Source organism: Clinocottus analis, unplaced genomic scaffold (genome assembly GCF_023055335.1).
Source record: "Clinocottus analis isolate CAN_PGR_092001 unplaced genomic scaffold, fCliAna1.0.p SCAF_12, whole genome shotgun sequence".
In the NCBI taxonomy this organism is placed as follows: Eukaryota; Metazoa; Chordata; class Actinopteri; order Perciformes; family Cottidae; genus Clinocottus; species Clinocottus analis.
In genome coordinates, this window is record NW_027175843.1 from 4,350,917 (window position 1) to 4,364,312 (window position 13,396).

The 13,396-nt window shown below is 43.7% G+C and overlaps 1 protein-coding gene across 5 annotated transcripts in view; it reads right to left on the bottom strand.

Moving 5' to 3' along the window:
- The window catches only part of usp9 (ubiquitin specific peptidase 9), a 36,206-nt gene that overhangs the window by 10,730 nt on the left and 12,080 nt on the right, over nucleotides 1-13,396 (bottom strand). For 3 of the 5 annotated variants that reach the window (XM_068573233.1, XM_068573231.1, XM_068573232.1), the window contains exons 8-36: nucleotides 13,105-13,356; nucleotides 12,762-12,897; nucleotides 12,480-12,632; nucleotides 12,015-12,119; nucleotides 11,698-11,904; nucleotides 11,456-11,592; nucleotides 10,123-10,161; nucleotides 7,973-8,106; nucleotides 7,794-7,884; nucleotides 7,251-7,364; nucleotides 6,909-7,137; nucleotides 6,111-6,206; nucleotides 5,682-5,893; nucleotides 5,298-5,538; nucleotides 5,010-5,159; nucleotides 4,309-4,429; nucleotides 4,063-4,193; nucleotides 3,382-3,660; nucleotides 3,127-3,264; nucleotides 2,846-2,983; nucleotides 2,411-2,577; nucleotides 2,167-2,275; nucleotides 1,904-2,050; nucleotides 1,635-1,781; nucleotides 1,327-1,534; nucleotides 1,018-1,238; nucleotides 671-858; nucleotides 408-581; nucleotides 171-312 (exon numbers count right to left, since the gene is read on the bottom strand). In XM_068573233.1, coding sequence (XP_068429334.1) covers nucleotides 171-312; nucleotides 408-581; nucleotides 671-858; nucleotides 1,018-1,238; nucleotides 1,327-1,534; nucleotides 1,635-1,781; nucleotides 1,904-2,050; nucleotides 2,167-2,275; nucleotides 2,411-2,577; nucleotides 2,846-2,983; nucleotides 3,127-3,264; nucleotides 3,382-3,660; nucleotides 4,063-4,193; nucleotides 4,309-4,429; nucleotides 5,010-5,159; nucleotides 5,298-5,538; nucleotides 5,682-5,893; nucleotides 6,111-6,206; nucleotides 6,909-7,137; nucleotides 7,251-7,364; nucleotides 7,794-7,884; nucleotides 7,973-8,106; nucleotides 10,123-10,161; nucleotides 11,456-11,592; nucleotides 11,698-11,904; nucleotides 12,015-12,119; nucleotides 12,480-12,632; nucleotides 12,762-12,897; nucleotides 13,105-13,356 — 4,606 coding nt within the window. The remainder of the gene's footprint in view (nucleotides 1-170; nucleotides 313-407; nucleotides 582-670; nucleotides 859-1,017; nucleotides 1,239-1,326; nucleotides 1,535-1,634; nucleotides 1,782-1,903; nucleotides 2,051-2,166; nucleotides 2,276-2,410; nucleotides 2,578-2,845; nucleotides 2,984-3,126; nucleotides 3,265-3,381; nucleotides 3,661-4,062; nucleotides 4,194-4,308; nucleotides 4,430-5,009; nucleotides 5,160-5,297; nucleotides 5,539-5,681; nucleotides 5,894-6,110; nucleotides 6,207-6,908; nucleotides 7,138-7,250; nucleotides 7,365-7,793; nucleotides 7,885-7,972; nucleotides 8,107-10,122; nucleotides 10,162-11,455; nucleotides 11,593-11,697; nucleotides 11,905-12,014; nucleotides 12,120-12,479; nucleotides 12,633-12,761; nucleotides 12,898-13,104; nucleotides 13,357-13,396) is intronic. The other 2 variants (XM_068573235.1, XM_068573234.1) reach the window with 1 other exon arrangement.

Here is a 13,396-nt window from a genome sequence, read left to right on the forward strand (position 1 = left end):
GCGAACATAACCAGTTACCTCTCTGGCCCTTTAAGTAAATGTCCAATTATGTTAATGAGGGAAAATAGAAAAACTTTGAACCGAGGGACAGCCATTAAAGCCTCTCTTTGTTGCACCTTATTATCACATTCTAAAATTGGATGGCGACCAAGTGGGTGCTTCATTCTCACCTTCTTATTACACTTCTCACAGTGGTAGGCGTTAGCTCCCTCAAGAAGATCTCCCTTGACATACTGCTCCATGGAGTCCAACAGGTTCTGGTGGTTCCTGATGTCCACATTGAGCGTTGTGAACGACTCCTCGCACTCATACCTGGCAACGGAAAAAAACATTATTGATAGCGTCACAAGCAGTTTATATTTCTGTAACGGTTTCCGGTGACCGATCGCAGGGAAGACTGCACTGACCTGTGGGGGCATCCCTGACAGATCTTCTGGTCGGCGAAGGATCCTCCCAGTACCTTGCTCAGCATGGCGGGGTGGCCCAGGGCTTTCAGAGCTTCGTCCAGACTGTCCACCAAGGAGTTGAAAAACTCCAGAGCGTCGTGCTGCTCTCGCAGGTTCACAGGCTCACCCCATAACCTAAAACAGATGGTACAGACACCAGACGATTAGATCCGCAACTGCCAAAACAGGCGAAATGCCACAATGACTAAGAGTCTTTGAAATACCTGAACTGTTTCCAGAATCCCCTGGGGACATAGTACTGAAGTCTGGACGCAGCCAGATGTCCAAAAATGACCTGCAGGTGGCGAAGTACCCCAATGTTGTACTCCTTTCTGTCCTCTGACTTGCTGGAGGGTTTATCATCAAACTGATGGTGGTAGCTGAACACCTCATCTCGAGGATCCACGTTACTCTGTGGAGACGAAACACACCGATTAAAAATGACTTGCATGTCTCCAGCATCCACATTTGCGCAATACTTTTTGCTATAGTATGTTGTTCTTGAGAGAAAAAGTAATGGCCTGTAATGGTTTGGGAAGAAGCTTTGCTCCAACCCAATCTCCCATCGTACCTCATTCTCCTGCTTCTCATCCCCCGACATGTCGTCATCCACATCTGTGCCTGTGCCCTCAATGGCCAGGATGCCATTGCGAATTGGAGGGATCATGTAAAGCTGCTGAATGACCGAGTTCATATAACAGGTGGCTCCGGCGTTCTTCAAACCCACGAAGCCTTTGTTCGGCCGCGGCCCGACCGGAGGCAGGTACTCCCATTCCGTCAGCGTCTCGCAACCTGTAAGCGGAGGGAAGAGGCAATGCCCTCAAGCACGATGTAGTTTACGAGCCATCAAATAAAAATTGCCACACCGCTATTTACATACCCAAGTAGTACATGTCCGTCAGGGTGTCGACTATTTGCTTGAGGTTGCGGACACATCCGACGGCCAGTGCTACCAGGAGCTCAAAACCAGCGTTGATGGAAGCGGGGGTGCTGCACACTGGGATGGCCTGCTCTGTGGGGAACTCCCCACTCTTCATGTACTGCAGGTACACATTAGATGCCGGGAAGATGAAGTCATCGATCAGCTCCTGGTCAAGAAGAACAGAGAGAAATATTCTCAGTAACGTCATGAGCAAGGAAACCATTATCGTGGACAATGCCGACATTGTCAGGTGTGGATTGTTTCACCTTGATGAGGTTAGCTCCTCCTTTCTCGCAGCCGATGTAATACTTCTTCTCTGGTGTCTGGAAGGCCAGAAGCTCTTTGGTAACCCCAAGGTGTCCCTCCAGGATGGTCTCCTCCACACCCGTTTCCCCCGTCCTCTTAACCTCATCCTAGTTAATGAAACATGCTTGTGTGTCGTCAACTCTGCCGCCACACTAAACTAGATCGATTCACATGGAGCAGAATACAAACAAATCGGATGAAACATGTGATTGACATGTGATAGTTTTACCCTGATCCGTTTCAGCCAGTCGATCTCGTTGTTGAGCAGCACCTCAGCGTTTGGCAGGTTGATGTTGCTGTTATACGCATAGTTCAGAAGGTGTCTGAGTAAAGTGAAGTAGTCTCCAGCGTGTTTGGCTCGCTCCTTGGCCGTACTCTGGACACGAACAACTTGAAATTAGGATCTTGCGGGCAGTTAACTTTTCTGATTATGATAAGGCATCACCAAAGACAAATGGTAGCCTTTAAGAACACAAGGCAATAGACACTTACCCCCAGCACGGTGAAGAGGAGGGTGATAAAGAAGAGGAGGGGTCGATGGCCCATACAGCACCTCGTTGCCATCAGGAAAAACTGCTCCTGGGCCATTTGACGCACAGATCTGTGAAACAAAGGAGGACGTCACCGTCACGATATCCTGTCACAGCTCCACAAAGGCTGAAGTTCAGGACGTCTCGGTGATGCAAGTCAGTAGATTTACACTTCGGAGTGTGGAACGCATTCCTGATGTACTTACTTGCTGTGGCAGTGGAGCAGCAAGTCAATGATGAAGGTCTGCCAAGCCTTCTCCTTGCTAAGTGTGTCCAGAGCCGTAGGCATGAGGGCAAAACACAGTGTCATCACCTCCAGGGCCTCGCAACACACCTGCTCATCTTCCCCATCTGGCTCCTTAGCTGCATTTGTCTAACGAGAAAAGGAAACAATAGAAGCCATTATGCAAAATCACCAAGCGGTGCAATTTTTTACATTGCTAATCCCTTGAAAGTCCACAAAGCCCATCAATAGCTCTTTGTCTCTTGGTTGTACATTGAGCTCTTTACTGTCCTGCCTCCTGGCTTCTGCAACAGTCTGCATCTATTATCCTCCTGCTTCGTATCAAGCTTATTACACTGTATTTTTAAAGTATGCTCCATTCAACTCTCACAAAGGCCAACATTCAAAGGGAACTTACCTTCTCGTATATCTTGCTGATTTCTTCATTTGAACTGAAGACGAGCTGCACTGTACCACAGCCTGATGCCCACACTATTTTCTGCACCGCTCGGATCACACAGATGTCTGGGATGTACTTCGATGCCTGGAAGAAATTCTGGTAAAAAAAAAAAAAGTAGTCCCATAAGGTTTTCATCTATTGGTCCCAACATGATGCCTAAAAGACTATTCACAATAAAACACATTACCGTTACCAGTTCACTTTATTCTATTCTTGCAAGCCTCTATCCATTTTCTTACATTTTCTGTGACCTCATCAGAGATCTGCTGGGCTAGGCGGATGGCTACGTTGCGCAGCATGCATTCTGAGGCGGGGTTGGGGATGTTTTGCAGTGCACTCTGGAGGACCAGGGCCTGGTCATGAGTGGCCTGATTGATCTGTAGACGATGCATGGAAGGTGATGGCGGTGTGGAGAAAAAAAAAAACATGTCAAGAGATGCCAGGCAAGTATAAAAGCGTTAATCATACAGATATGTGTCTGTGTGTACTCTAACCGGGGAGACAGGAATATTTCCCTCGGCGTTGGGCTGGCAGGCCTCCGCCACGGCTTTCACATGCCCAAAGCCTACGGCGGTGAGGAGGAGCTTGGCGATCTTAAGCGCATTGAGGTAAGCACCGCGGCGTGTCTCCATGTCCGCCGATGGGAGGAAGTTGTTCCTGGTGAGCATGCTCAACACCAAGGGCAGCCCACCGCTCTTCAAGAAGTTGTACTGGAAGTCGCTGGCGTCCTCGCCCAGAGTGGCGCTGGCTGGCATCAGCAAAGCATAAACAACCTGGGACATGAGGAAGAACAGTGTGAACCTTTTTTATAGCTCAACAGACATGGGACCAAAGCCTTTGGCCTGTCTCACGCAGCAGGATCGGCGGCAAATCCTGGTTTCTTTGTTTAAAAACAGGAACTCTCTAAACATGGCACATTGCTAACACTTTGCAGTAACTGCAGTTTAATGAGCTAAATTTGTAGTTTTGCCCTGCAAGATGGGGTCACATATGCATGTACTTTACCAAATCCTGATTCCTAATGGAGTTTTACTGCTGCTAACACCAATCAACCCACAGTAACCGAATACTACTTCAAGGGCCAGTCAAGAGAATGAAGAAAAAACAAAAAATACATTCTTATCAGGGCACAAAATGTATCACAACTTGTGTTGCAATAGCACACTGGCACCCACCTCGATGAGGTAGAGCACTTGTGAGGGTGAGGGGCCGAAGAAGCGCGAGTCCAGCGAGGGACTGAGGCTGTTCTCCCCGAGCTTGGCGTGGTCCAGACATACAGCTCGCAGATTCTCCACGGTGGTGTTGTCTAACGGGGGAACAGCACAAACGTGAGTGAACTTTGCTTGTGTGTGTGTGGTTGTGTACGTTTTCATCAAGTGAAGCGGCTGAATAGTAATGATACTCCACAGGTGCATGTATACCTGGGGGCATGAGTTTCATGAGAACTCGAGCTCCATCTCTGAGCAGTGGCATGTTGAGGTTGCAGCCCAGGTCGGCCACCTGCCACAGGAAAGATATGTAGCGCAGATGCAGCGACATGATCTGTAAACAGGGCAGAGGGAGTTAAGAGGAATGCCGTTCACATACTGGTCAACACACTGTGACTTAAACAACTGCATTGAGGATTCAGGGGTTAGAACAGACCGGGGGGAGGGCACTTCACATTATTTTTAGAAAAAAATCACATTGATCACGATGAATAATAAAGGTTCCTAACTGAATAAAACAAAATGATAAACACACCATTTGATTAAACGGTTCTGTGGCTGTCGCAGGACTATAGCCTACCTGCTTGTCTTTGCACACAGCTTGTGAAAGACTCTGGTGACGCCCAAGGGCACTGCTTGACAGCTATGAGCACTAACAACAGCCCTGTTCACTGTTTTTGTTTAATATAATCATTTGGAGAGAGTGGCTTTAGAGGGAGGCTACAGGGGACGGGCCTGTCTGTGCTGCCAGATTGTCGACTATCTTGCAAAATGTTGCCACTTTTGAGGCTCGTGTTGCGAGCTACTCTGAGTAAGCAAGAGTGGGCTGGATTTAAAAAAAAAAAAAAAGGTATAACACTTTCAAATTAGGTTTCTGAAACGAATTGAATGCAGTATCAACACCGTAAACTCACCACACCAGGAAGACAGCTCTCCACCTCAGGGTTGGGGCCATCGCTATAGTGGTTGCCATGGTTACCAGGGGAGCCAGTGGATGAGTCAGATGAGCTGTCTGGGCTTGAAGGCATGTTGGCACTAACCTGGGTCAGCTTGGCCGTGATCAGCTTTATAAAAAATGAAAAAAAGAGTGAATTCTGATCGAAACACAAACCTTTTGATGTTGACACAGTGGTTCGTATCACAATCATATGCAAAAGCACAAAAACCTATTTTCTCTTGCAGAAGAACAATCCAACACTCACCGTTTTGTCCTTCAAATTGAGCTGCCCAATCAGCTTCCTGTCGTCAGCTGGGTCAACAACCTCCCCACCGATGAAGAGCTCAATCTTGGTGTGCGCGGCATTGGCTTTGATCCTGTTGAGGATGCCACGCCGGACCGAACCGATTGTGTCATTAGTGTGTGACCAGATGTCCAAGTCATCCACCTGACGCCCCTGGTTGGGGAAGCGGACGATCAATGTGATATGCTTCCCTCGGAAGGCTCTGCAAGAGAGAAAATGAAAGACGTGTTGCGTCGAGGTTTCAGTGAGGAAGCATGGGGAATGTTAATTAGCGACCTGTATAAAACATGACTGCGATCTCTGGGTGGACGACAATGTTCTTTGCGTTTATTCTTGTGGCTGTACCTTGACATTGGCAGTATAGTCCTCTCCTCGTGGTAATCGCTGTCACACTCGTTTATGTACTCTTTGAGTACGGTGAGAACTCGCACCATGCGGATCGCCTCCTGACGAGCGCAGTTGATGCTGTCTTTGTCTCCATCTAACACACACAGCGTGTCGTAGGACGCCTTCAGACGGTCAAAACAGGACTGGATGAAATCTTCATGAATTTCAACCTAAAAAAGGGAAAGGAAACGGGTACGACGATGAAGAGAAGCAACTTATCATATGCCGAATGATTTTAAGTTGGTTTGAGTTGACTTCTGCACAGGATCATGTTTGTTGACAAATAAGTCTGGACAGGGAAGACAAGAACTAGGAAAGAGAAGAAAAAAACAAAAAACAAACGCAGTTTAAATCTCTGCTCTACCTGAAACCGAACAGCCAATGTACCTGATTAACTTGTAATTTTGGTCCGAGGTTGGTGTAGATCTCTTTCAGCAGGTCTATGGCTCGGCTGGCGATGTCGTCGCTTCCTTGAATTACCACCTGGGAGAGAGGAGAAATAAGAATAAAGTTACACTCAGAGCAGAGAGCTTGACTTCCATGCAGATACGTCTGTGGCGGTACGAAGCCCTTTAGGAACAGAGTAGCCTCATCATCGGCCACTCAGAACACAAGCGGGGGGACGTAGAGCGGCGCAAGGGATCACAAAACTCAGTTCTGATTGTAACACTGTTTGAAATCAGCAGAAAATAAACGTAATAAAAACTTTGAGATGTCCCGTTCACGTTTCTTTTTACAGCAAACATGATTTGCCACTCGTTTTACAATCCATTTTTAGCCGACAGATGGTTTTTGTTGATTTAGCAGCTGGTACACATGGCTCCAGACTATAATATCATAAAAGGATTCTGCTGACTGAATCGTGTTTCGTCTCAGCCACTGTTGCACACACTGCAACTTGTCATGCAGTAAGAACTAAATCCTACGCACATCTCCGATGCGTTTTCCAAAAAACAGCGTATTGCTGCTCCTCTTTGCGATGGACACAAACTTAAAAATTATCCAACCAAAAGCTTCTAAAATTAGACATCCAGGATTTAGGTGGTGCTCAAGGTGACTAAACTGAGATCTCTTTTCAGTTAATGTTTTCTTAAAAGTTAAAAAAAAAAAAGTATATAGCATAAAAAGAAAGCCTCCATCCCCAATAAACACACTGTGTGTGCTCATTGCATCGTTTCTCCTCACCCTCCAGAGGTAGTCCAAGCCTATTAGTTCCAGGTCATCCATCATGTAGGCCCTGCGCTTTGCCACCAGCTTGCCCTCCCTGCAGTTGACAGCTTTAAAGAACCTTTCGAAGCATTTCATGCCATTCTCCGTCAGCAGTGACGGGTCCAACTGCAAAACGTTGTTCTCAAAGAAGTCCTTATTGATGTCCGGGTCCAGATCTGGTTCATCGCCCATCAGCTTGGAGTACCTGTTGGGTGGGGGTGGGCGACAAAGACAATTGTATTCATAACACGTGCTTTCTGCCTTAAAAAAATGCAATAAATTAATTTTAGGAGAGAAGAAATGCAAATCCTAATGTACCATTTGAAGCAGGCCTCGCGGTCGCAAAGAAACACTGCGTTCTCAGCCAGACACTTCCAGATCTGCTTGGCCTGAGGAGCACACAGCCACAGCTGACCGTCTTTTAGCAGGAACCTAGCAAAAAGACAAAAACAGAAAAATCAATTGCAGACACTGGTGGCCAGAAGGTTAAAGAAATATGCTTGTGAAGGTAATTTAGTTCCTCCAAGACTGTATTTATAATAGCTGGTGGAGTGAAGTCACTGCGTACCACCTGCTGCTCCCTAATTACCCACCGTTGTCCTTGAACAAGCTACTTCAAATGAAGTGGCTCAGTAGCTAGAAGACACGACTGTGGATGCAACGTGTAGCTGTTACAAAATGGACCACGACAGTATTTGTAGCAATGCTGCTGATCCGAGCCAACACACATGATATCTGATTTAACTCAATGTCCAGCCGTGTTTTGAGACAGAATATGATTGATAATTAAGGGTTTTATATCCGTATTCCTTCCATTCGTAGTTGTACGCTCAGCTCTTACTAAAATGTGAGATATGGTACCTCAGGAAGTTGAGTCGTTCCTGTACTTCCTGCACGTGGCTGTAGCGGCTTCCTGGTCTGACCGTCTGAGGGTCAAACTCAGCCTGTTCTTCTGTAAAAGCACACATACAACCAGTCAGACAGTGCACAACCCCGAGCCAACTGCTGAAACAGGATGCCCACCACCCCCGATAGTGTACCTTTAGAGAACTGCCTCATGGTCTCCATGTAGGCCGATAGGTTCTCGGCCACCAGGGTGACCAGAGCGTGGTTATGCTGTAGCTGGTTGATCAGGTCGTGGCGGTAAAACGCATGAGGACTTCTCTGAGTTTGACTAAGGAGAGAACAGCAGGAGGAGGGGAGGTTGTCAGGGGGACAAAAAAAAAAAAAACAGAAATTTGCTGAGGAAGCAAAGAAGACTAAAAAACCAAGTGAGAATGAAGCTGACATACACAATTTCTGATCATAATAAAATAATAAATACACATAGCATGACTGATTTCTCATTTGTTTTTATCAGGGACATTAAGAAAGCAGCGTTTGGTGTATTTGTGTGTATGTGTGTATCATAGAATAACCAGCAGAAGAAGTGATATCATTAAAGGTTATTTCCTGCCTTGATTTCCACATAAAATATATATTTTTTGGCTTGAAAACAAAACTCAAAAACCAGATGAGCTTGAACTATACTATACGGTGATGTTTTGATAGCCACATGGGAATCTGCTACACATTAAGATCTGTTTGAATTACCAATGCCAAAGAATAGAAAACAAGGAGTTGGCTAAGATTTATTACAGTTCTAGAGTTACATCCAGATTCCAGTTTACCTGCAGCAGGAGCTGTATTAGGCAGAAATAGTGCTACCTGCTTTTTAAAAAATACATTGTGGTGCTACTAAATTACTCAAGTCACATACTATTATTACACATTTGAGTGGGTTCAAGGCATGAAATACCCCTGATACTTTTGCCTCGAGTGATTTGTGCTGAAAGGAGCTGGCATCAAGAAGAATGGGGCTCCATCTCAAAGGACCTTTCATTTAGTTGTGCAACGGTCTTGATTAAAATGACTATTCTGTGCATGCACTATGGCTTGTGTTCAGTACTGACAAACTGCACAGGAACTCCCCCAAAGTGCCTCTGGAGAAATTATGCACATCCGATAAGACTCATCCTGAAAGTGTCTGCGTTTTAGAAATGATGGTAACAACGCCTCATACTAATGTTTGGACTTTGCTTGCATTCAGAAACCACACTTTGAATTGACCTGAAAATTCATTAAATACAAATCATAGGGGTTCAGGCTACTTTTTTTATATTGAATAAACAGTAAAATGGTAATTCTGATTATTATTAATTAATATCCAATATTTGGAAGGGCCCATTGTATTTTATTTATAATATATGATTGTGACCACAGCTTTTAGTCTCATTGTCTTATTGACATCAGTGTGATCATTCTAGAATTTAGAGGCAGAGCAGCTTGTATGACTTTTCAGAAGGGTTACATTTTGGAAATTCCCCTTCAGAATATCCTGATATCGTCTCAATGACACTGAAGAGTTGTGCTACTATATTGATGTAAAATTAGCTAGCAGAAACAGGAAGTTTCTCAATGGAACTAAGTTTGTGTACTCCAATTTTCAAGTTGGAAATGGATTCTTTATTTTTTAAGTTTGACTAATTATTCACAGAATTTAAATTATCTTTAGGTTTGTATGCAATATATTTAAATTTGAAAATAAAATAACAATTTAAATAATTAGTTTTAATTACATGTGTATATTCATTTAATTATTATTGAGAGGCCGACTGACTGACTGAGTGAGTGAATTAATGGGACATTTCCTATTGCTTTTAACAGTGGGTCGCTTTTATTATGACTTTTTTAGTCAGTGTTCTTACTGTAATGCCTACTATATACAACTCTAATTTCACTATACTTTTTTAAGTAGAGGCTTGTGACTACAGCTTTTTGTCCTATTGATCAATGCTTAAGGCCTCGAAGGTCAACAAAGTGCAACAAAGAATGTAATGGATGAGCAGCTATCCGGGTTGCTAAGGTTTCTCCGTCCCAAAAAAGGATCTGCAGCTTATTGCTTCGCAATCAGAATACTCGCATCTTGTCTTTTGCTCGACTGAAATACACATGTGCAGGACTTTGAACAGGAGATAAGATGAGGTGTCAGTCATTTGAGATGAAACCCAAGAGAGAATTGCATAAGCGGATTCATGTCAGAGGTTTACATTTTGTATATAGTGAATGTATCATAAACATGTTCAAAGAGAAAGTCAGACTTGACGTGAAACAGAAATAGGTAGAACCCTGGAATTAGCACTCAACTTACCCCACTAAGTTCGTTTGTATGTTAATTGGCATTTTCTTTCTGAAAAACAACAGGCATGTATACTACATGTTTTCTACATTGACTAGAAAAAAGCACTACTTCAAAATCAAAAATAATTTGCGATTTATACTAAACAATATGACTTCATATCATTCTTACAATTCTTTCACAAATGTTTCACATGCTAATATTAAGGTAATGGGTATGTTTGAATAAATCTCTCTACAGCTCCCTGGCAACATGATTGACTGACAGAACAAATTTCGAATGAAGCTAAACCTACGCTTCTCATCAGCGTGTAAAGCAAATAGGCCCTTTTCCATTGGACACATTTTGACATGTCACCGAAGGAGAAGAGCACAGGTGCATCTATTTTCGGGGTCCTGGTCACACTGTTAATGTCATTCGTTAGAAAAAGAAACTGTCAAAATGTCCGCAGTGAAAAAAAGGCCTATGATTTGAAAATAAAACACGTAAACACAAACTAACGTTTAATATCTACAAGCTAGCTACGAGGCTTGACAGATAACTAGCTTGTCAGCCAGAGACAGAAATGTCATTTTGACTGGATGAATGTGTGAATCGCCACAGGCTTGGAGTAGTTTAAGTTGGACCTGAGTCTATAGACATTCTCTGTTCAGCTGCAGTTGCTGAGTTAACTTTGTTGTAGTATAACAAAGCAAATTAAGGAAGAGTTCCTTTCAGTGTACTGAAAAGAAAAGTGTGCATCCCTTTGTCCCAAACCACCCCTATTCTAAAAACCCTAACTAAAAAAACGAAAAAAAAGTTGTCAAATATCTGTAACGCTTAATTTAAAAATCGACACACAAACAGTAGTACATAGGATGTTTTAAGAACTTACAAAACAGTAAAAAAAAAAAAATCATATTTTTTTTTTAACTTCATTTGTCTGGAGAGACATTCAATGGAAGAGAGAAAATATGTTATAAATTGTGTGTGCGTCGCCCAGCCACTGGTTAGCACTGATGGTTAATTCGTGCACCGGGATAAGTTGCAGAGGACAATCGTGATGTTATCGTGCAATGATGTGACACTAAACTGCAGGTCCACTTACTCTCTTGGGCACCAAGCGATAGAGTTCGACATGCCTCGGGTCTTGTGCAAATGTGATTAAAATGCCAGTTGGCCAAAATGAAGTGAATGTAAAGGTTACGGGTCTTGTCGCTTTCCTAGTGGGTGTTCATGCATTATGTGCAAAATACAGATTAAAAATTCAGAAGAAAGCACTCTAAGACTACATTAGATAAACACCTCAAACCTGCCGACATCAGAATGGTCCTGTAAATGTTCCTGTAGTGTAAAGATCACTTACCTAAGGTTTTGAGGGGCTTCTCCAAAGAGGCTACAGATTTCTCTGATTTGCTTGAGGGCAGGGATCACCCATTTGTCATTGGTTCGTAGCTCCTCTATGAAGCGATCTATCCACTGAACCTTTTGTGTGTCTCTGTCCTGTGGGTGAAAATTTAAACATGGTCAGTATTTTTACCTTGAGCAAATCCTTTATCTGGAATTTGTGCATGCCGTTTAACTTTGAACAAATTCACCAACATGCACCTGTGAGCAACTGTAATCTAATATTTTGATGTGAGCACTAAGCGCCTGGTCCATGATGTCTACAGGCACGTCGTCGCTGTGCGCCAGGTTCCACAGCAGGTTGAGAACCTTGTGGGCCATCACCCCGTCCTTGTCGTCCTCAGCCAAGCGCCGAATGAGTTCCAGCAGCTTTTCCCGCTGCTTCTTGCTGGCATTGGTCCAGCTTGCCTGCACGAGAGAAACCACCAAGTCCAGGCGTTAAGGTGGCAAGTTCAACGGTACGTCGCTGCGATATTGTGAAACAAAATCCAAGTCAAAGTTATTTATCGCTTACTCACCTTGAAACAGTCAAAAAGGTGATCGAGCTGCTCAGGTGAGAAGTCCCATGCCAGCTTGGCCAGGAGGTCGTGGACGTTCTTCACGATGGCCTCATGCTTACCAGCCTGCGGATACAACAACCCGACTGTTAGCGTCACAAAAACCCTTCCAACATTTCCCAGACGACTCGGCAGTGTCAGGGATACACTGTTAGTTGCGATGTGGACAACTGTCAATTCTTCTTGTGTTATTTGAGTCGTAATTTGTAGCACAGTTTGTTTTTGTGTTTTGGGAAAAAACGAAAAAAACACGGTTTGAAAAAAACAACGGACATTACATTAGTGGTCGTCGGAGCCACACCTGGCGGAAATCTGCACTCGAATGAATGCATCTTTAGTTACTGAATCTTTTGCTTCTTTCCCCTTATAGACCAATTAATTAATAATTAATTAATTACAAATTTAAAAAGGTTTATTGCGGTGTACCTGTGCAGCCCAGATGTTGTCCAGATCCTGCATTGTAAGAGCTTTTTCTTTGATAACGAAGCGGAGGATCTTTTCCAGTTTCTCCACGTACTGCGGCTGGTGCAAACTGTCCCTCAGCACAATGGACAGGATGTGGTTCTGCTGGATCCACTCCTGACGCAGGACGAGAGAGGAGAGGTGCATTTTAGAGGAGAAGAAAAATATATGTATCTATATATTTATAGATATATATATTGTTTTTTTTTTTTAAAGCACAGCACAAAATAGGAGAGCTGAGCATACCGCCATGCGCTCCGCAGTCAGCCACTCTTCCTCTTCAGGGTTATGCCGATGAGTGTAGTAGGACACACTGGAGATCACCTTGTTGACTTCATTTAGTGCATTCATTTTGCCGTTAAAAGAAGAAATTTGCAATAACCTAGAAATAAAAATGGAAAATTAATTTAATTGAAATCATAATAAATGGTGTTTGATAATGACTGCACTAGAATGTCAACAAAACACTGACTAATGATAAGAATCAACATGAAATTTTATGAGTCATGGGTATTTGGGTTTCTTTGTCCAATAATTGAAAGTGAAAATGAAAACAATCAATAAAAAGGCATGCTCTTTCGGTACTCACCTAAGAATCATTTTTAATCTAAAAATCTCTAAATTCTTCACGGTCTCCTCCTGCCCTGGTACGCGAGAAGCCAGATTCTTCAGAGACTTGATTATCATGGACAGTGCGTCGTTTTTGGCTTCATTCTTGGCCTCTTTCTTCAGCTCCTCGTCGGTGAGGTTCTCTAGAAACTGGGGAACCATCTCGATGACTGGAAGGAAGTACTTCTTTACCGTGTGCAATGTGAGGAACTCGTAACACTGGCCAAAAGGCCTGTAAACACAAGGGAAAACAAAAAAAATATCAGCATTGC